The 22,557-nt window shown below is 36.1% G+C and overlaps 1 protein-coding gene across 1 annotated transcript in view; it reads right to left on the bottom strand.

The window, feature by feature from the left end:
• Nucleotides 1–22,557, bottom strand: part of ADAM10 (ADAM metallopeptidase domain 10) — a 57,470-nt gene that overhangs the window by 7,373 nt on the left and 27,540 nt on the right. The window contains exons 3-11 of the mRNA XM_069798117.1: nt 20,974–21,092; nt 18,836–18,994; nt 10,875–10,978; nt 9,305–9,454; nt 6,677–6,769; nt 5,855–6,038; nt 3,469–3,632; nt 1,633–1,816; nt 528–678 (exon numbers count right to left, since the gene is read on the bottom strand). Of these exons, the coding sequence (XP_069654218.1) occupies nt 528–678; nt 1,633–1,816; nt 3,469–3,632; nt 5,855–6,038; nt 6,677–6,769; nt 9,305–9,454; nt 10,875–10,978; nt 18,836–18,994; nt 20,974–21,092 (1,308 nt within the window). The remainder of the gene's footprint in view (nt 1–527; nt 679–1,632; nt 1,817–3,468; nt 3,633–5,854; nt 6,039–6,676; nt 6,770–9,304; nt 9,455–10,874; nt 10,979–18,835; nt 18,995–20,973; nt 21,093–22,557) is intronic.

The following is a 22,557-nucleotide window of genomic DNA, read 5'->3' as shown; positions in this document are numbered from 1 at the left end:
GCATTAAATGAAAAAAAAAAAAATCAACTCTATTCTTCAGTCATCTTCCAGCTACACAATGCTGTAGAAATGGCACTAGGATAGGATCCAATTTTGTAATATCCTCCACCGTCCTTTGGGTAATTAATACTTTCCTGTACTTATCATAAAAACAGCATGCTGGTTGTGTTTTTCTGAATCGTATGGTTTTTGCAAGACTTTTGCACAACACATTTCCAATAAAGATAACAGAATTCCAACATGTATTTGTCTGCACTGAGTATTATATGTTAGCATTGATACACTCCAGTGCCATATTATCTTTTTTTCAAAAGCTAGACAACAGTCATCTAAGGGAAAGCAAGCTACAATTAGCACCAAGACTTGCATAGCATAACTGTGCTTATGAACTTCTCACTGTATAAGGCATTTTAAACAAAATAAATACTTTAAGAATGCAAGTAAACAGACTCAGATTCTAAAATATCAATTATAGCTACCAATAAATATGAAAAATTAAAGTGCACTGAAACAGACATGCACCATACCTGCAGTATTTGCCTGGTTTTAACTTGCATTTTTTATCTTCTGATTGGTTTGCATCGTAACAGCATTCATCTTTGCACTGGTCACTGTATCCACAGTCACACTGTTCTCCTTGTTCAACCAGTCCATTACCACAGATGGGCTGACCAGACTCTGAAAAATGCCAGTATATTTATGTACAAAGCAGTACAAAGAATACGGAAATAGACTTATAAATGTTAACATTGACTTGCAACAGCATCCAGCTAATCGTGACTGAAAATGACTGGTCAAGATGGACTTCAGACTAGGGCTCAAGTCAACTTGCATTATTTGCTTGCCACCCAGCTTAGTCATTCCTGCAATTCAGAATTTTAAGCCTCCGAGTAAAAGGCTTCTGCTGATAACAGCGGGATTTCCTTGTGTGGGTAGGAAATCAACAATGATAAGAGGAAGCTTTCTGCTAAGCCTCCACCAGAGCAGCATCCTTTCTTGCACTCCTCGTTTAAGAGTCTGAGGACCTTAAGGCTAAAGCTGATGCTAGTGGGGTGAACTACTACTGCTCCAAACCCCAAAACCTACTTGCTGCACTGTCTCACAAAATTTGTGAGAGCTCACACATCAAACTCCAGAAAGAAAATTCCTGCAAAATCCTTATATTTTTAATGTTTAAATAGATTTTCCTGTATTTTAATTTGTGCTCCTTACCTCCTGTCCTTTCGTTGGGCATGACTGAAACTCTGGCCCTGCTTTCTTTACTCCCTCCCACCAGGCTTTTATAAGGACAGACCCCACTCCCCAGCCTTCTCTTCTCCAGACTAAACAGTCTCAGCTCTCACAGCCTCTCCTCACATGTCAGATGCTCCAATCCCTTAATAATCTTTGTGGCCCTTTGCTGGACTCACACCAGTATGTCCATGTCTTTCCTGTACTGGGGAGCCCAAAACTTGACACAGTACTCCAGATCTCAAATTCAATTCTTTACTTACAGAATTTTTCAATAAACTAAAAAAAATAATAAATAATGAGTAAGATAAATAAAAAAGTAAAATAAAAATTAATAAATTTCTAATCAAGCACAACAGTAATAGCTTAGCCATTCTGCTTTCAGGATAACTAAATACATACCAACAAAACAATTATTTCTCTTTTTCTCAAGAACTTGGCTGATATTTCGAATGCTACAGATAGAGAACTTGTTGTTGTTAAGTTTGTCCCCAGATGTAGCTCTTGCATACATGATATAATTGCCATTTTCTTTCTGTCCCAAGTTCTTGGACTCTCCTGGAGTGCACTCCATTCCAGAATCATGCTGCAAAACAAGTATTTTAAAACTATTGCTACCAAAACAGCTTCTCTAATTTCTTGCTATCTTTTTATACATGTGCAAAAGTAACATGATTTGGTAACCTTAACACAGCAAGAATAAAAGGTTCATAAAAACAAAACACCATCTTATACGCTAAGGTTTCTTGGAATACAAAAAGCATACAGAAAAGAAAGATTTGGTTTGGGTTTTTTTTTTGTTTTTCCCAGACAACAGTAGCAAGTATGTGATTTCTTAAGTTTTAGCTTATTTGCGCATTTTTGGTAATTTGTACCCCAAGTGCATGTCTTGGAATGAATTCTGACTCAAAGAAGTTGCCATATCCTAAGAAGAGTGGCTTTATGATCACAAAAGGGTAATAAGTGTTCTGTGGAATAAAAGCAGGAGTTAACTGAAACAGCAGTCCATTCTTTTTGCTCATTTTGAGGGAGGTGCAAAGAGATCTTCAGAATAGAGCAGAAGTCTGTTTCTGTCAGCCAGTGACTAGATCTATACAATATCCAGCATGATGAGTGAAATAATGCATTAGAGTTTGGCATACTAGCGATTAGCAGACTGACAACATACTGTTACTAAGTGTAAGAGGAACTCTAATGCTGTTCTGATGCATCCAACTTTCCAGAAATACAACCTATGTCTCCAAAAGAAGTAGGTAAATTTTAAAATTTTCAACATAGTTGTGAGAACTATATAATTTATTACAGTTTGGTAGAACGAAACATGTACTTTCACGTATTTCCCTGGATTAAATGCAACTTAGAGTAAAATGAAAAGAACCATCTTCCAGGCAGATCCAAAAGTTGTTTCACTCAGTAGGACTGGTTTTTCAGTTTCATGTGCTCACATTTTCAGTTATACTTGGAAGGCTTGTTTGTTCCCACTCAGAGCAGTGGTACTAGGTATTTTCAAGGCACATGAGGAATGCATTCACGTGTGAACAGCTGTTTTGGAAGAGCTCATGATTCTTGTCATATCTTGACTTCATTTTACTTCCAAGAGTAGAAAGCCTATATACTTCAGTTTAAAAATAAAAAACCCAAACTAGAAAACTTTGTTCTGATCGCCAGCAAAACCAAAAGGCTTATGCTTTCAGCTTGCCACAAACAAATCATGTCCCTAAATGACTGGGAGACAATTTTGCTCTAAAATACTGTTCTTGGTACCTTAATCCTCTCCATGATTTTCTAAGGTAAACTTGTAATTATAAATAATTGAACACAAAAAAGAACCAGTTCTACCTTCATTTGTTGAATAAAGTATCGTCTTAATCATTTTTGCATTGATTCTTCTTCCTCCTCTCTAGGATAAACTAAAATATATTTTAAAGATGTGTGTGACCCTCGTCTTCAATAAAAATAGGGAAGTTTTTAGGGAATAATAATAAAGTCCCTTTATAAGAGATTGAACTAGTGGAAATAAACAATTCACAAAATCCACTGTTGCGCCAGTGTTGTCAAATACTCATAAAAGGGGCTTAGTTCTGCAGTCTGTTTTTTGGTCACGTACGACGTACCTGCACATATACACATGCAGTCACTATCATATTTTCCTTGTTTATAAGAAGTAAAAACTCCATTTGCAAATCATGCGCTTCAAAATGGCTGAAAATGAGTTAAAAGATCAATAGCAATACTCACAGGTGAACCAAAGTTATGCCCAACCTCATGAGCAAAAGTAATGTGAGAAACCTTGGGAGGAACATGAGAGCCATAGTTCTGAACGGTGATGATTCCAGTGTTCAGAGACTTCTTCTTACCATCAGAATACAGTTTGCTCTTTTCACATATTCCACCAGAGCTCCCTGCATTTAAACAAAAGTACAACAGTTAGTCATTTAAGAAAAGAAGTCCTGTGTTACTTTTCTAGTGACATTTAGAACAAGAAACAGCTTGCCTCCTCAGTGGATGCCTATGGACTAAGAGTTCTTCTATGTAATTAATATTAAACCAACTTTGAAAGTAGATTAGATTTATCCAGAGTAATGCTCTCACAGCATTGAATGGATACATTCATACGGAAGTTAGCTGTTTTAGAAGAGCTATTAAGCAAGAGCTATTCTGGGCTTTCAATGCATGGACAAGCCCTGATTTCATCATACCTGTAGTACGAGACTAGCAGGGTGCAACGTCCAGTACAGGCAGCCTCAATCTACATCCCATTTAGACTTCACTAAGTAAAAAAACCACCCACAGTAAAATCACAGGGGATCCTTTCTCATAGCATAAGCATTTATATAAAATGCCTAAGATTAGCTATATATCCTTGACAGCAAAAGTGACTCATTTTTCCACTGTACAAACTAAAGCTGAAAATACTTTTGATGTGTGGGTTAATCAGACCCGTATTTAGAAGGTCAGCAATAGAATGCATCACACTTACTGTTTGGAAAAGTCATGAAATTGTGACTTTAACTTCACCTAATTTTTCCATAACTTGAGTTTGTACTGAGGCATTATCAATATTCTAGAATTCAGCTATTCTATTACTAACATAAGTGGTGTCTAAAAAATACTCTAAAGAAGCTTCCTTGCTTTCTGAAGTAAAATTCCATTTTAGTGAAATATCCTGTTTAACCTATGTCAGTATGCGTTAAGAATGAAAATCTCAAAGCAACTTAATTTTTCTAAATTAAATTTAGTTTTGGAAGCAGTGTTTATGGAAAGCACATTCCAATTCATCCTGTGGCTGCTCAGTCTATACACTGGACTAGTCATCGCAGACCCAGTTTCTTATTTACATATGCCACCTGTGTATTATTTTTCCTATGGTTCTTCCACAGTCACTAAGGTTAGTCCACACAGGTCCCTCCAACATACTTACTACACTCATGGATCCACTGATCTGTTACCCCTCTGAATACGCTACTAATACTTATTTGAGCATTATAATCTCCTAAAATCAAAGTCTGAGAGACTGTCATGCCACAACAGTTTTCTACATAGCTCCAGCACTCTACAACCAACATGCGCTTTAGAGGAAAGTACAGCAGTAAACAGAGTGAGATCATAATGTACAGCTATATCTCATGAACGGTTTAATGTTTCTTCCACAATTACTTGAATGCTGCTAAAGCTCTTGATAATGTTCTCATAAAAGTGTATCCAGTCTCTTGCAAAGTCTCATAGAACCTGTTGCTCTTCAGCCTAATTCCTTATTGTATAGAAATCACTCGAGGGAAGAAACAATGGAAAACTATTCCTTCTGAATTTCTGATTTTTACTTCTGTGAATGTTTCCACAATTAGAATTTGTGCTGAGCTATTATTAAAGAATTTGTATTTATTCAAATTTAAAGACTAACATCTTTCAAATACATCATTTTATGAAACTAATACATCCAATACACTCTACAAAACTAATACATCCAGGACAAACATCTCAAGATGCTGCACGCATGAAGACTATTGTTTGGTTTTTTACATCGAGACATACTTCAGACCCAAAATACACAACTAGATTGAAACTAATGAGAGGAAGTTCAAGAAGAGTCACACAATAATTATTCTGGTATCTCCCAGAACAAGATCTCACTAATTTTACTTTATTAAAAATAAAATAAAATAATAATTTTGCTTCCAGCACTACCTAGAAAACCTAAGTTTTCTATCAGTGTGATTCTACTACAAAATCTAATCAGTGTGATTCTACTACAAAATTCAAACTGCACAGTTGTAGCCTCTGTTTATATACAGCAAAAATACTTGTTTCTTCTGTTACTTTACTGGTCACTCATACCTGTCATAAATAAAAGCCATCCAAGTAATACCACCTTTGTCTAACAAAAGAAATATGTTTTTCTTTATTGTTCACGTCTTGCTCATCAAAAAGACAGCAAGACTAATTGAAGCGACACATGATATGCTGTTTATATTTTAAAAAATATAATTCAAACCATACCTAACCAAAAATGTGAAAAGCTGGTTAAGACATTTTTGTCTATTTGCTGTCAAAGGTTTCTACCCTTCTTCTTTGTACCGACCTACAATACTTTATCTCATAGCACTGAAGGTTTGGATATAATTACCTGAAGGGGCTCCAACCCAAGCCAGACCAAGAACTCCATCATCAAAATCACGGTCTGTAAACACATAGGCCAAGCAATAATCATCATGATTCTGTTCTGAGTTCAGTTCCAGAAACTTTTCCACGCCAATATTAGGAAATCTGAAGGGATTGGAAGAGTCCTTCTCATCTACAGTTGTGTTAATCTAAAAGTAAATTGAAACAAACTATAAGACGTGATTCATTTTCACTTAACTTGTAAATACCAGTCAAGAGGTTTACTGTTGTCAATACCTTGTTGTGTTAAATAGTTAAAGATGTTGCTAAAGATTTATAGGCCTTGACAAATTACCACCGCAATATTTGGAAAACTAAGTTCTACATTAAAGAAAGAATTGCATTTGTGTAGTAAAACCCCACTCTCTTATTTCTTTCTTCTTCCTTTCCATCAGCACCCAAAAGCTTATATTTATCCTCTTAAATCATCACTTTTAGAAGGAACTTTCAACCTGGATAGTCATAATCTATTTAATATCTATTTATTTATATAGTATTAAAGTTCTTGGAGACCAATACAGTCTATTCACCGCACAGTCAACAATGCTGAAATGTAAGTTGATTCCTGTAAAAGTTGACTACAGCTTAACAACAGAAGTGGCAGGCTTTTGACAATAAACACTAAAACCAAACCGAATAAATGGGTTAAGGAACTGTTTTACAGAGACACTTGTGTTACAAAATTACTAACAATAAATGGTTACAAGTGAACAGCAACAGGACTTTTGAAAAATACAGCTTCCAAGCAGTTATCAGCGAAGCTAAAACTATTTCCAATACAACTTACTCTTATTCGTTTCACCATGAAGCTGATGTTACGTATTCCTGAGAAATCTGTTGACTGGTAAATTGTGTCAATCGCTTTAACATGGCTGGATATCTGTCAAAAACAAAAGTACAGTTCAAAGATCTACGCACTATGCAATAGCTGATCTTAAATAGCTACAACTGCAGGGCCTATACTTTTACATATAAGATATAATGCCATATGAACTCTAATGGGCCTTTTTAATAAAAAGCTGAGGGCAAATAATGGAAATAAATCACTACATAACCTAGCATCTGCATTGCCACCATGCCAGATAACAGCAAAGTATTTTGCCATTTGCTTTTTTTTTTTTAATACATAATGCTATCAACTATTCAGGTACTTGTTTGTGATATGCATTCAATTCATTGCTACAATAAGATAGCCCTGTAGTTAAAATTGTATTCAAAGAGCTGTATTTCTTTTTTTGAGAAAAATTTTACTTGTTACAGCATTATTCTTTCATTTCTGGTAGAACACAAATATGAAAAAATTGATCATTTACCTTTTCCAAGAGCACATAGAAAAGCTAACACATTGAAAACCTGATTTTGAAGATGACTTCAGAGCTTAGGAAAATGTTACTCAAGTTGAATTGCATATGTACAGTGTGATGATGTATTGGGTTTGTGTGGCAAGGTTTTGTTAGTGGGGGGGGCGGGGGTTACAGGGGTGGCTTCTGTGAGAAGCTGCTGGAAGCTTCCCCTGTGTCCCATGGAGCCAAGGCCAGCCGGCTCCAAGACGGACCCGCCGCTGGCCAGGGCTGAGCCCATCAGCGACAGTGGTAGTGCCTCTGGGAGAACAGATTTAAGAAGGGAAAAAAATTGCGGCAGGCACAGAAACTGCAGCCAGAGAGAGGAGTGAGAACATGTAAGAGAAACAACCCTGCAGACACCAAGGTCAGTGAAGAAGGAGGGGGAGGAGGTGCTCCAGGCGCCAGAGCAGAGATTCCCCTGCGGCCCATGGTGAAGACCATGGTGAGGCAGGCTGTGCCCCGCAGCCCAGGGAGGTCCACGGTGGAGCAGATCTCCACCTGCAGCCCGGGGAGGACCCCACGCCGGAGCAGGTGGATGCCCAAAGGAGGCTGTGACCCCATGGGAACCCTGCGCTGGAGCAGGCTCCTGGCAGGACCTGTGGATCTGTGGAGAGAGGAGCCCACGGAGCAGGTTTTCTGGCAGGACTTGTGACCCTGCAGGGGATCCACGCTGAAGCAGTCTGTGCCTGAAGGACTGCACCCTGTGGAAGGGACCCACGCTGGAGCAGTTCATGAAGAACTGCAGCCCGTGGGAAGGACTCACGTTGGAGAAGTTTGTGGAGGACTGTCTCCTGTGGGAGAGACCCCACGCTGGAGCAGGGAAAGAGTGTGAGGAGTCCTGTCCCTGAGGGGGATGAAGCGCCAGAGACGACATGTGATGAACTGACTGTAAACCCTATTCCCCGTCCCCCTGTGCTGCTGGGGTGGTTTGGTAGAGAGTTTGGGAGTGAAGCTGTGCCCAGGAAGAAGGGAGGGGTGGAGGGAAGGTGTTTTGAGATTTGGTTTTATTTCTCATTACCCTACTCTAACTTATTTTATTGCCAATCAAACCAATTTTCCTCAGGTCAAGTCTGTTTTGCCCGTGACGGTAATTGGTTGAGTGATCTCTCCCTGTCCTTATCTTAACCCATAAGCCTTTTGTTATATTTTCTCTCCCCTGTCCAGTTGAAGCAGAGGAGTGATAGAGCAGCTGCGTGGCACTTAGTTGCTGGCTGGGCTTAAACCATGACAGATGAATAAATAGTAAAAGTCAGATTTGCAAGCAGCAGCGAAACCTGTGACTTCAAGACAAGTATGTTAATATGCTAGTTATATTTTTAGCAAATGATCAGCAAAAAAAACCCCAAACCTTTTCCCAGTTAATAGTATACTGACAAATGAAAAGCATCTACCTTTAGTTGCCACTGCTTTTTTAACCTTCTACTACATCGGACACTTACAGGAACAGATCTCAGTGTCATTAGCACACAGTGTTTTGAACTAAAATTTCAAATGAAAGGCTATGTAAGTGTTAACACAGAGGCTTGGCAGGCTGTCAAACAGAATAGAACTCTTCACAGAATCACAGAATGGTTTGGGTTGGAAGGGACTGTGAAGATCACCCAGTTCCAAGCCCCCTGCCATGGGCAGGGGCACCTTCCACTACACCAGGTTGCTCAAAGCCCCATCCAGCCTGGCCTTGAACACATCCACAACTTCTCTGGGCAACCTGTTCAAGTGCCTCACTGCCCTTGGAGTGAAGAACTTCTTCCTCTTCAGGAAGTATTATTTTTCTGAGTAAGAATTGAACAAGTCAGACTGCAAGTCTTGCTCAGAGGTGCTAAACAAACCACAGCTACCATTATTAACTAAAGGGAAGCACAAGTGCCCAGGACTTTTGCCACAGATAGATAGCATCTTTTTAGTGAAATAAGAAAAGCTGTTTCAATAATATCAAGATCACTGTTACAAATGAAATAAGACATTCTACAGTAAATAAGCAATAACATACACAATTAAAATTACATGAAATTTATCAGAAATATACAAATAAAGTAAAAGCAGATTATTTAAAACAAAGGGATTGGAAATACCTGTGCAATTACAGCCTCCCTTGTTCCATAATGCTTATAGAACAGATGATCAGTCTGAATATACAGCTGACATGTATTTTTTTCAGCCTGAGTGGCACGCTTTTTTCTTAGAAGCTGTGGACCCTTGTTCTTAGGCTCTTCAAAAGGCTTCTACATATACATAGGAAATAAATGTATTAACTCTGTAGAACTAAATGCTGCACTAGATTACCTAAAAAGAATGATGTATTTTTCTAAACATACTCCACTAATATAAACAGATTTTCATTCTTTTTCTTTAACCCACAAAGTTTCATGAATCTTGAATTAAACTAAGTATGTTATAGCCAGTTTTCAAGTATCTCATCTATTTTTAATATCTCAGTCAAAACTTTCTGTGCATTTTACTTTACATTATAAAAGGCAGTCAAGGTGAAATAGATTTTTTCATTCACGTGATCTTTAGAATTTTTCTTTTTCATAATCCGTTTCTAAGATGAACAGTTTGTAGATCAGAAAAAAACAGCCCTGTGGGACTTAAATGCACCCTCCTTAACACAGGTTATTTCACATTGTAATTACCTTACTCAGCTACCTCAGCAAACAGAAATACTCAGGCACTTCAGCATGGAACAAATGGTACACTAAACATGAAGTCAAAATAACGTTCGTTAGAGCAGTATCTGCTAACACATTTGCCTTATATGTATTCACTGGTTGATGGCCCATTGTCTCCATGAAGTTTTGCTAGTAAATATTTGGGAAAGCATGTTATTGTTACCAAGGCTGAATTGTGTAATACTGTTGATAATTTCTGGAGTCACAATGTAAACAAACTTTAAGTTGCTGATGCTATTTAACAAGTCATATTGCATAGTTTTGTTGGCATATACTTAACTGACACCACAAAATGATGCAAAAACTTCAAACAGCTCAGAACATAGCTAACACCAAGAGAAACTCAATAATTTACTAATGGAAAGTGTTGAAAAAAAATCCAGTTTCATGAGAAGTGGTGCAAACCTGAAGGCAAAAACACCTGCAGGACTCTAAACAGATACACAAGTCCCTCCCAATACACCACTTACCTCCTATTACAGGTAATCTGTAGCATGCTGTAACCCCTTCAATCTTTCAATATTGCTAGTAAGACCCTCCCACTCATGTCACTTCATTTACCACTGAAGGCACTCAGATACTACAAATGTGTTACATTAACATAGCTTGAAAATCTAAACATTATTACTCTTTAAGGACCAATATATTACTTAGAGATCAAGGGATCTTGAAACTCTTCCTTCTCAACTGCAATTAAGTATATTCCACATCTGCATCCATCTAAAATTCCAATTGTTGAAAAATTTGAGATCATGTGGGATTCGTTAAGACTGAGCTAGCACATCTATGCTGTAGAAGCAATGAGAAAAAGAATTTAGAAAAATTGTGTTAATAAGAAACCTCTAGCAATAATTTAAGTACCTCACAATGTTGAGGGATGATGACTGACCAAAAGTAAAAGAGACTACACACAAGGAATAGGAAGCTATTACACTAATTTCTAATCAAAATAATCCATGAGCCTGTGTGGTACCTCTGTTGTTGGTTCTTCTATACCAGTCATCTGGTACTTCTGCATTCTTTCAAATACTGAGTGATCTGCACAACCTCCTTGTGGTCCATATTTATGTGGATATTCTAAAAAGAGGAAGGCCAGGTTGAATTTTCAAATTCCAAGTACAAGTGCAAAATACGGCTGTATCACTGCAACCTACTCAGTTTGTGCCCAATATTGCTCATGGGGTTTGAGGGAAGCATTCTAAGATTCAAGATTTAGGCAGATGTCTTCTTCATTAAACATTTGTAAGATACATTCTTAGCTTTACAAACAGAACAAAACTGACAACTGCTTCTTAACATTGTTTTCTAATTGACAGCAAAAGAAAATACGATGAGCAACATCTAAAATAAGAACAAGAGCTATTACTTACACATCTGTACTGATTAGCTTGAACTAACACAGCCTTAAAAAAAAGAATGAACTCACAATGGAAAATTATTAGAGACCAAGTATACTAAAGACTGCTTGGATAAGAGACAGGGTTTTTTTATTCTACTTGATAAACTAAAACTAAGAAACCTTGCTAACATTCTTAGAAGACTGTATTACTTTATTCATCTTCCATGGAATTTTTGAAAGATTTTATATTATGCAACTTAACTACCAATACATAAAGAACCAAAACTCTAATGAAACTTGGTTTCAAACTCAACTCTACAATTCTAGAATTATGAGTTTGTTAACAATTTTATTGACAAGATGAAATGCGTTATTTTCATTCTGGAAAGTAAACAACAAAATTAAGGATAAGATATCAGTGTGTGTATATGTCTATGCAAGTGTGTAGGCTTAAAACTTACAGAATCACAGATTACAAAATATACAGATATATTAAAAACTTACAAAGTAAAACAAGACTGAAAAGAAACATTTTCATCATCTCCTCACTATAGCTGACTGAATTTTAAAAACAAAACTGTAGTACTATCCAGGTACACATCAGTTAAACATGCTGGAGATCCAAACTAGCTCAGTGAGAATATCATACAATTGGCTGCTTACCAAAGGTAATTCTTTCAATACTTGTTAATGCAGATCTCATTACACATGTGAATGTACTTCAGACACATATGGTTAGGTTTTGACTGTTAGTACCAATTGGAGATTTGTAAGCAACCTGTACTTGCAGAAGCTTCCTCTGGAGATGAGAAGTACTGAAGGGAAGAGGTCTTGCCCCTTCAGTTTCTCTGCAGATAAGATCCCATTATAAACTGCTGCCCCAGTAAGAGATAATGGAGTACAGATTATGGGAACCACGTATGTAAATACTCAAGGAACCAGTTTCTGTAGGGCAAACCACAGTTTTACTATGATCTCAACAGGGTACAGGTTTTGTCAGAAATGTGTAAACTTTACCAAGGTTTGTTGTTTTTAGGGAGTTGTTGTTGGGTTGGTTTTTTATTTTTGTTTGGTGGGGTTTTTTTTTTTTTTGTTTGTTTTTTTTAAGAAAGCATGAAGATCCAGAATCACAAAGTAAATGGAACAGAGACATAGAAGTAGATTTATACAGGCTAAGACCTGGCACCAAGGACCTGATGTCCACATTATATGCATTTCAGGGGATTTTACCCCAGGACTAGCTCTAGTCTGGTTCTGTGGAGTCAAAGCCTCTCAGCAGTTGGAGCACAGTAGATGCACTCTGGTACAGTTTCACATGACAGTTGCCTTTAATTATCTTTGATTCTCATTCCTGTTTCCTGCAGTCACACTGTAGGATACTTCTAAACTAGTTCAATATACAAGCCCAACTTGCTTCAGATTTTCTCCCTATATCATTAAGTTCTAAACTTTGTATTTCAATTATTAAAAGCTGGGGGCAAATTAAGCAGGGAACAGGAATATTAAAACAACAACAACAACAAAAATTTCCTTGGCATACAGCTAAAGTTGAGTTCTGAAAAAAACCCTCGTTTAATATGAGTTTATGCTCCAAAATACCCAAAGACCAGATTCAGTGGACCCACCAATAAGCTTAAAAGGACTATCAAGAAATAAAAGCAGTCTTTATGACACATATTTACAAGTATTTAAAGAGGCCATGTTTAACACTGTCTTTTTAAAAACTAGTTAATGACAAATGCTGCTAATTTAAACGTAGTTAACATCACTTTTTTCAAATTGGGTCCTTTTCCCGGTACAAAGTATTTTACTGCAATTGTAAACCTTGCTTAGTGGGAAAGAAACAGATTTAATAAACACGCTTCTTGGCAAAGAAAGTTTCAGCCGAAGAGTAATTGAAAGATTACAGTTGGGGTGTATACAGTTATTCATTATCTCACTAGCAAATTAATTTTATCTACTGTAAAGGTATCCAGGTACAGTATTGTATTTCAAAACTCATTTCCAGTCTGAATGTTAGAGACACTGCTCCAACATACAACAAAATCACTTTTTCTTTGGTCAACTTTATGCCTACTGTTTTGATTACTGTTTGCCAGTACGATTATTTGCAAAATCTTGATATTGTGTGGGAGGTAATTTGCTTGAATTCCAATAAGGTTGGTTGTTTAAATTAAAAAGAAAAAAAACCACCGAACTTTTGAGAAGTAACTACAATGAATGTGCAGTACTTAGGTTTTTGAAAAAATCCTAGACTTCCGAAGGAACTGGTATGTTCACTATTTTACGGAAATGTTCATGAATTACTGTTATTAGAACCTTGTAAGTTTATTTAATGATTTTCTGCACATTAGTTTCCCACATTTAAATTTCAAACACCACACAAATACCATTTTTGAACTGCTGTCCCATTACTTTCCTCCCAGTAGTCCCAGCACAGTGCCAGAAGAATGGAGAGAAAAAAAGGAAAAAAAAAAAAATGCTCTTACTGTAAGCCACCTCGCCCAATTTGATCAGCAATGTAGTGGAACACTGGCTTTGCTACAACCAGTATGAAACAAAAAGCATTGCTCACTCACTGTTGAGGTCATCTGTACCTTTTGTGATCCTGTTTACTACCACTGTGATCCTTCCCTTCTCCATCTCCACCACCTTTTTTTTTCTCCCACCATGGTATTAAAAAAAAATTCTACTGTATTTAAGCTAACTAAAGTTCTCATTACCCACTACCTGATTTCACACCACTGACCACTTATCTCTACGACAAAAGCACATTACACAAGGGGGACAGTAATGGACAATACTGCCTCACCATCAGCACACTTCATCTACATAAAACCATTGTAACTTTAAAGCAACTTCTGCATGTGGTAACTGCAGGAATCCACAGAAATTAACTGGAAACATGACTGCACAGCATATTTTGCACCAGCAAAAAATGTCATTTTCTGCTATTATCACACTTGGTGGCATTACAACAGTTGAGACTTCCCATTTCCACATCCCCTGCAGCAGTTCCATTTCTGAAGCTAAGCAGGAACTACATGGTTTCAGGTGACTTGGACAGTTTTGACCCACATCACAGAAGTCTGGTCCATGCTCTTGTGATGCCTTTAAATGTTTTGAGAGGTACGGCCTTCTGCCACCTCTTTGGGATCAAGAGCTTCTTAGCCTATTGCTACCACAACCCTGTGATTTGATCAAGGGAAAACACATGCCTTTACTACAAATGATTGCTTACAATGAATGCAGAGTTGAGGAAAAACTAGAAGCTTACTTCCCATCAGATCTATAAAAGAAGAGTTTAATTACAGGATCAATTCTCTAGCTAGAGAAAATCCTCAGGCAAAACAAATACTTTATTTTTCTTTTCCCATATTGTCCAGTTTCCTATTTTCCACTTTCAATTTTTGTACATCCTGACAGAATATTAAAAATAGTAAACAATAATACTGTAATATAATAACAAACCTACCTCCCCCCAAATCTTGTCATTTCATACTTTCTGACAACGATATCTTTTTCTAACTAGATGGCAGATCATTATTAATGATATACGCAACTACAGATGCTCAAAATAAGAATTTTTATCCTTTTAAAAAATGCACTACCCACCACAAAGATTCCTGATCACATGAGGTTTTTTTCTTCCACTTGTCAGTAAATAGTATGATCTTTTAAGCATTTAGGTTAACTATTTAATGGATAGTGGATTTAGTCATCTGGGGCAAGGACGTGACATCAAACTTCCATTAAAAATGATGAAAATGCAGTTCTTCAACAGCCGTAGAGATTTACCCAATACCAGCAAAAGCAATAGTGTCAGAACAAATGTCAAATGTAAGCAGATAAAAAAAATCCTTATTAGATTTCATTCTAAGCAGTCTGTCACACTGTGCTCCCATGACAACTGCCAAGTAGACCTTCATTATTAAATCGACAACCACAATATGAAAAAAAAAAAAAAGAATCAGAATTCTCACTAATAATACATAGTTTGCAATATCAGTTCTTTCAGCAGATAGGGCTTTGCGAAATTTCAAAATACTTTACTTTCTCAGTTGTATAGTTCTTCCAAGACCATAAAGACAATTAAATGACCACATTTGTTCTCCTGAAGGTCTGAACAGGATTTTCCTGTCTGCTGTTGATCTGAGCAAATACCGATTTTGTATTTTACAGTGTAAACTCAGGGATACATTTGAGGCATATATGATTTAAATAAAGTAAATATAGTTTGTTCCTTAAAGTTTCCAAAATATTTTAATGAAAATAGCAATTTGCATCTTTCTAGCACTAAGTTATAAAACAGTTTGATCAAGAATGGTTTAGAAACTAAAATCATTCAACTTGTGTTTCGAGTCATGAATAGAAGGCTGCCTTCCACTGGTCACCACATCCACTGTAACAGACAAAAGCTGCCTTATAAATTTGACAATATAATCCCCATTTACAAAAAAACTTTTGTTTAACTACTGAATAAGAACTCATTGAGATGCTAATCATATGTTGCATTGTGATTTCTGAAAGGCACCAAAAAGCATATTGTTTCAAAAGTCTGAAACATGGGTGACCAAAAACCATCCCAAATTAAGGCAAAGTTGACTTCTCCCAGTCTCTCCCAAGTTAGAAATGTGAGTATTTTTTGTTGCTTTTGTCCCGTGTAAGATGCTAGTGGTTTGACTCTATTTCACAGGAATTAGCTTTAGATTAGAACAATAACAACAGATTTGCATGCTTGTTTTTATTTTTAAAGTTACTGTAAAGCTTAGCTTTTTTTAGTTGTTGTTCAGGTTTTTTGGGAGCTGCAGTTCAATGCAAAAACAGCTCTCATGAAAGGCAAAAAAATTTTAGCCTCAAAAGCACTATTCAAAAAGTGACAGAAGCAGTTGTATACTTCAGATATTTCAGACCACAGAAATCCTAAAAGCATCTAGGATACCAATGAAAAAAGTTAAACTATACAATCAGAATGCGTGCACATCAGACTCTGCATTGACAGCAACCAACAGGAGTGGCACATTTTCAAATAGTGCTGCTTAGACTTAGCTCCAGGGTGAGCTATTTTCAACCATGCTGAGCAAGCAGCAATGTTCACTCACTTGGTGATTTGGAAGCCATATTGTACTGTTGCTTTAATGTGGCACTGTCGAATAGATTTAGACAATCCCCTCTGATAATCTGATTTTGTTCCTAACTGATGGTTTTGATGCACTAGATTGAAGAGGAAAAACAGTGTAAACCAACACACCATCACCTGAATAATTAAAAAAAATACATATCCTGCTCCCATTCACTTTAATAAGCATTAATATGGACCAATTTCATCATTAGGTTTTTCCAGCTCTCAAGTGATCCATTTACTCCTCCAACAGAGATAATTTCTACAAAACAGCAATACTAACTTTCATAAAATCGTTTTAGCTGCTTCTTTAAGGTGCAGCTTTATTTCTGTCATTAGTTGATAACAGCGAAGAGAGTAGTTTTTAGTCACCCACTATTTACAGCATAAGGAACTGGGACACAAAACAATCTTCTTGCTTGTCTCACCCTGTGGAAACTGGGCAAATCACTTTATTGCGTTATGTCCTTTTACTACCCCCCTCTCCCCCCGCTTTCTACAACAGGGTTAATAAAACCTTTTGTAAAGCAGACAGACCTATTTACAGAAAGTGCTATGTGAGTGGTAGTCCAGTATTCCCACTATCAAGCAGTGTATTGAACTGTTTGGCGAGACCTATAAAACATACCAAAAAATTTAGAAGTATGTGCAAATTATTCACAGAAATGTTATAAAAGACATACTTTATGGTTTCACACCATGCTTTTGTAATTTTTTTATTACTTTTCTCCACTGCTTTTCTGTTACAGCAGCAAACTGTAATACTCCAAGAGAAGCTAGCAAGGCAAACTGCCTTCTCAGACTTCCACCTGCAATGCTCTGTAGAGCTGAAAATTAAATGCATGCTGCAACTTCTCTTTGAGAATCAAAAGCAGTATATGGAATGCTATCCTATAAAGTTACTTTATTCTCAAATACGTGTCTTGTAAGCACCAGGAAGATACATATTTAGTCAGTCTGAAAGCAAGTGTAGCTCACAATGTACATAAAATTCAATAACTGCATTCATTGAGAAGCTCTTTAAAATTATGCAACTTCTATTTGATTTGGGGTTAGTAATCATATTTACAAAATGGGGTAACAGGAAGGACAAACATATCTGCTAGCTCACAGCCATTTTAACATACGCAGACAGCACACATACTGCCACTGAATGTAAAAACATAGCTGTATTCCAGAAGTTTTATTCAATTAGAAAAAAAACCCCCAAATTTGCTGAGTTTTTAGCAGAGAAAGATCATTCCTCTTCACTGCATGCATGCAAAAGAAGTAACCAGAGAGAGTATTATACAATAACCCTGTTTTTCACTGGCTTACAGCACAGAGAAAATGATAAAGACAAATCACAACCAGAGATTTTCCTCATCTATTTTCCTATTTTTGACATTTCTTTTCACAATATAGTCTCATTATGACACACTTTGAAAATGATTTATACACACATCATCATGAGAGTGGTTCAAGTAATTTCTAGTGATCTAACCCAAGACTTGTCATTCAATTCCAAATCAGATTTTGAACTCAAGTCTTCTAGGATTTGCACAATGTCCTGATGGGGCAAGTTTTCAGATGAAGTTATAGTTTAAATTGATTTTTAAGCAAGATTGAAGTCCTACATAAAGTTAGCTTGCAACACACAACTTGCTAGCTTCAATAACCAAAAGATAATCTTAAAGTGACCCTCTGCCAACACCTACTTGGAAGGATTGAAACTTGGAATCACAACTTTATTGCAGCATTTTTTGGTTCAGCATAAAGTTACCTAAGCATCAAATAAAACTGATTTTTATTACAGCTGAAGACTGATTGTACATAAAAAGGCAGGTAGAGTGCAAGAGAACTCTGATGCATCAGTTCTGAAGATGTAAAAGTATTCCATGGTACTTTCTCATCCTTCTAGGCATTTACAACTAAAGCTAGACTTCTGGGGCTATACTCTTCAAATTCAAGTAGTATTCTCTGTATACTTCTATCAGTTACTGTGTAAAATGGGACATACTGGGTGCCACCACATCTTCTAAAGAGTTCTCTGAAGGCATCTGTGACCCATGCATGCAGAAGCAGCTTTCACTTCCCACAAGTACCACCTTCACTAGATGTAGGCAAATGCTTAGTGACTTGAACTTTAATTATCCTTTATCTTCCAGATCACAAGGAAGAACAATGAGTATAGAGCATTTTAAGAAAGCATTTTTCAAAAGAAACATATATCTATTGAATAGAAAATAGACAGCTTATACACTTAAACCTGACTGCTAAGGATTTCTTAAAATGGCAGAGTAAGGAAGACTCACTTTGCTTTGCCATAAATCTCTTTCACACCATAACTGTATATGAATCATTTCAGGACAGCATGATTCACAGTGTCATACACAAGCAGAAGTCTCATTTGATGCTTACAAATGGCTTACTGTTTTTGACATTTAATAAAAAAAAATTTATTTCATCTGTAGCACAAAATGGAAGTACTCACTGATATCATCTTCATGATAAATGACAGAGTGGAACGGTAGAGTTTTGTCCTTAATATATCTCTCTGCTGGCTCAATATAAAAGGTCCCACTGTGAGTTTGGATGAATCCTTCAAATTTTCCATCAATAACAGACCCATGGGTAAGACTTCCTTGCTCACCTGTTAAGGGAAAAAGCGCATTAGCTTTCTAAAAGCTTTTAATTCTGTGCAAGCTTCAAGCATACAAACCACCCAAGGCGTTAAGCACACAATGCTAAAGCATGATAGTTGCATAATTATCCTGATTGTGCACCAGTTCCCAAACTGCTAAAAACCTATATGAATTATACAGTAATAAGATCCTGGATAACAGCAGTAAGAAATTCTTGCAGAAAGTTTGTGTCTGAATTTTTAAGACTAAGATTATGCAACAGTATGACATACAGTTATCCCAAAATCATAGTTATTAAGTTCAATAGCTTCCTAATCAGGTGCATGACATGTTTAAAAAGCATATAATGAAGAATTCAACTCCATATTTTAAAGCTGTCACAAAAATACAGCATGTAATCCTATATCCAAGTCCTGTACTTATACATCTGTTCATACAATTATAAAAAAAAAATTAAAAAAAAATTCAGAGTGTATACTGAGCTTTGAAAGCTTTCAAAGAAAGATCTCCCTATAGTCAAGATATCAATTTTTCTCTTCAAGCATAAGCCCCTTAAAACTGTAGCTAGGTTTAAATGCAGGATGGAGTGAATTTGTATTTGAAGCAGTCACAATCTGGAAAAGTACAACTATCAACGTTTAAACATTGACAGCTACAACATGCAGCATCCCCAACAAACCTTTTCTATAAAAAGGATGAAGGATTATTAAAAGAACATTTATATATACTCCTCCATTGCGGGGGGTTCAGAATCACACTATTGAATCATCAGAACTGTACTCATTCTTATAATTAACCACCACTAATTTCTAATTAACAGTTATCAAGAATTTTATAAAGCTCATCCACAGTACTGAAATTTGGAAAAAAGTATCTTGAAGATATGCGATACAACTCTTGATTGTACACTAAAAAGTAGAAATAGGCTTTGTATAACACATTTCAAGACATTCATAAGTGATCCCAGATTTACTTCAGACTATATTCTATTAGAATGTGCATTAATAACCTGAACTTATAGGCCATGTACCTTTGGAAATTTCAGAATACTTGGAAGGAAGACTTTTGATCTGAATGGAAATCAAGAACCACAGCAAAACAGTTTATTTACTCAACTCTAACTTTGTTCATGATCTTCATGACAAGTACAAAGTTGGGTGAATGAGAAAGATAATAAAGAGGATTTAAAAGAAGATGTAGAGTAAGCCTAGTGTGTAGGTTCATGTCAATCCTCTCATCTCATCCCTCAGCAACAAGGAAAGAACCAAAAGCTTTTCTGAAATAATTTCACAAAATAAGGAAAAAAACCCAACCAAAGACACCACACACCTTAAAAGCCCTCTGACTTAAGTCAACTGGTAAATTGGTCTACCTAGATGCATATAATGTGCTAAGCATGTATACTTTTTGCAGTTTAAAACAGTCACTTCAAGACTGTAGGACTTTACTAACAGATCTTCAGGAAGCAGTTACGATTCCTTTCAGAACCAAACAGACTGTATAGAGAGGGACAGAGTGAGTCTTAATCCACCTCTCCTTTTCATTAATTCCTTAATTCTCCTTCCTTTTTAATCAAATTTAACTTTTATATTTACTGAAATCCAGTATATTACCCTTAATGATGGTAGCTTTGTAGTCCTTAAAGTCCTTTAAACTAAGAACAGTACCTTTTTTTTTTAATGCAGACAGCTTTTTCCGTTTCTTTTTTTTAAAAATGCATCAGACTTCTATGAAGATTATGTTCATAAACAGAGTTGAACTTCAAGTTCTATGGATATGAAAATTATTAGGTAAAATAGTCATTTGTTAAGTGTGACTGTTATATGAGAATAAAAGCAGATGGAGTTTAAATGCATTTAGATGCATTATTAAAGTTTGATAATGAAGATAACCTAATCATACAGATACGCATTTTCTGCATGTACTATTAAAAAAAATCCTGTTTAAAATGACTGCACTTCAATCCATTTTAAAGTGTTGTACTTACCATAAATGTGTCCAGTGTAAATATGGGAGGTATCATAATCAATTACTTGGTTTGACATTTCTACTTTAAAGTCATCACTAAAGAGAGATGTGTCTCTCTTCATTCGAAGGTTGAAGTGTCTAAAGTGAATAAAACAAGATGGTAAATTGGCTTTGAGCTTCAGTTACAAGAGCACTAAGCAAAGTACTTCTAACCAACATTTTTATGCAAACAGTTTCCAGACCCTGCAAAATTTATCTATAGAAGACGTTTATACTGTACAAGAATTAGACCATAGCTTAGAAGGATTTTCTTAAGCAAGATTATTTAGATGCTTTTGATACAAGTGGCTAAGTTTACAATATTTAAGTTAGAAAACAGAGTTAGAGTTAAATGCATAAATCTAAAATGCTTTGACTATACACTTGTTCCCATTCCTCCAGAAGACACAGATGTAGCTTAATGGAAAAAGCAACTATTTTACTTCACAGCACTGTGAAGCAGAAGAGATAAGAACAACTATCAGCTTATTTTAATTTCATTGCCAACATTTAAGTTATGTAAATGAAATGTAGGTGAGCTAATTATTTTTTGAGTTTCAGTTGAAACAGTAAGATGGACAACAACATTTAATAAATAATAAACTGGTACAACTATGTAAACAACTCCACTCATTGAATGATCTTGTTCAAATTACAACACTACATTCTTTGATGCAAATCCTCCTACTAACTTTTACATGAAACATACTACATTTTCTTTGTACGAAAACAGAAGTTTGGTTCAGTGAAGTAACTGAAGTGTTTTAAAATGCCTGACATTATATGAATTTATACCTGTGACAACCATTAGCTTGCTTCAGAGTTTCATTTGGTATTCTCTTAAATTTTGTCTAAACACATTGTGCAAATACAGATCACTGAAGTCGCTGAAACTTCAGTCATTCCAATTTTACTCTTGATTTTCTGCCTAAATTTTTCTCTTTCTGCACAATCATGAAATTGAAGGAATATTATACTTATGCTACCAATTTGTTACAAAAAAGTAACCAGTAAGTTGGCTACATCTGTGTCAGAGTCTTCATCTAAAAAAACGTGACCAGTCTCCCAGTATACACAGTATACTAATGATAGAGCTGACTTTCCATAATGAAAGCTAGTATCCATTAGTGCAAACAGCAAAATAACCAAAACATTTAAGTGCCACAGTGTAAAGTCAATTAAATCTAATTAATTTTTAGTTCAGCTGAAGCATATACAAAATATATCTTCAGTCTTCACTTGCACATTAAATAATATCACACTACGGTTATATGTATTTTGAAACTGTACATTAAGATGCAAAATAATCAAAGAAAAAAAGTCATGCCTACACTTAAAACATGGTAAGGGCTCTAGTGACTCATGTTGACTATTCTGTAATGCAAACATTATTTCACAAGCAAACTATCTTTCTTTATTATTGTTGCCACAGTGTTAATAAAGCTTCAAAGTGAGTATTCTCCTCTGGTGATGCATTAAAGGTATCTACCACAAGGTGATGAAAATTCTGAGATGTGGCTGGTAGATGGGGAATGTCAAACTTCAGCAATTCCCTGTGACTTCT

This window comes from Haliaeetus albicilla, chromosome 12, assembly GCF_947461875.1.
Source record: "Haliaeetus albicilla chromosome 12, bHalAlb1.1, whole genome shotgun sequence".
NCBI lineage: Eukaryota > Metazoa > Chordata > Aves > Accipitriformes > Accipitridae > Haliaeetus > Haliaeetus albicilla.
This window is presented reverse-complemented; position numbering and strand designations above follow the sequence as displayed.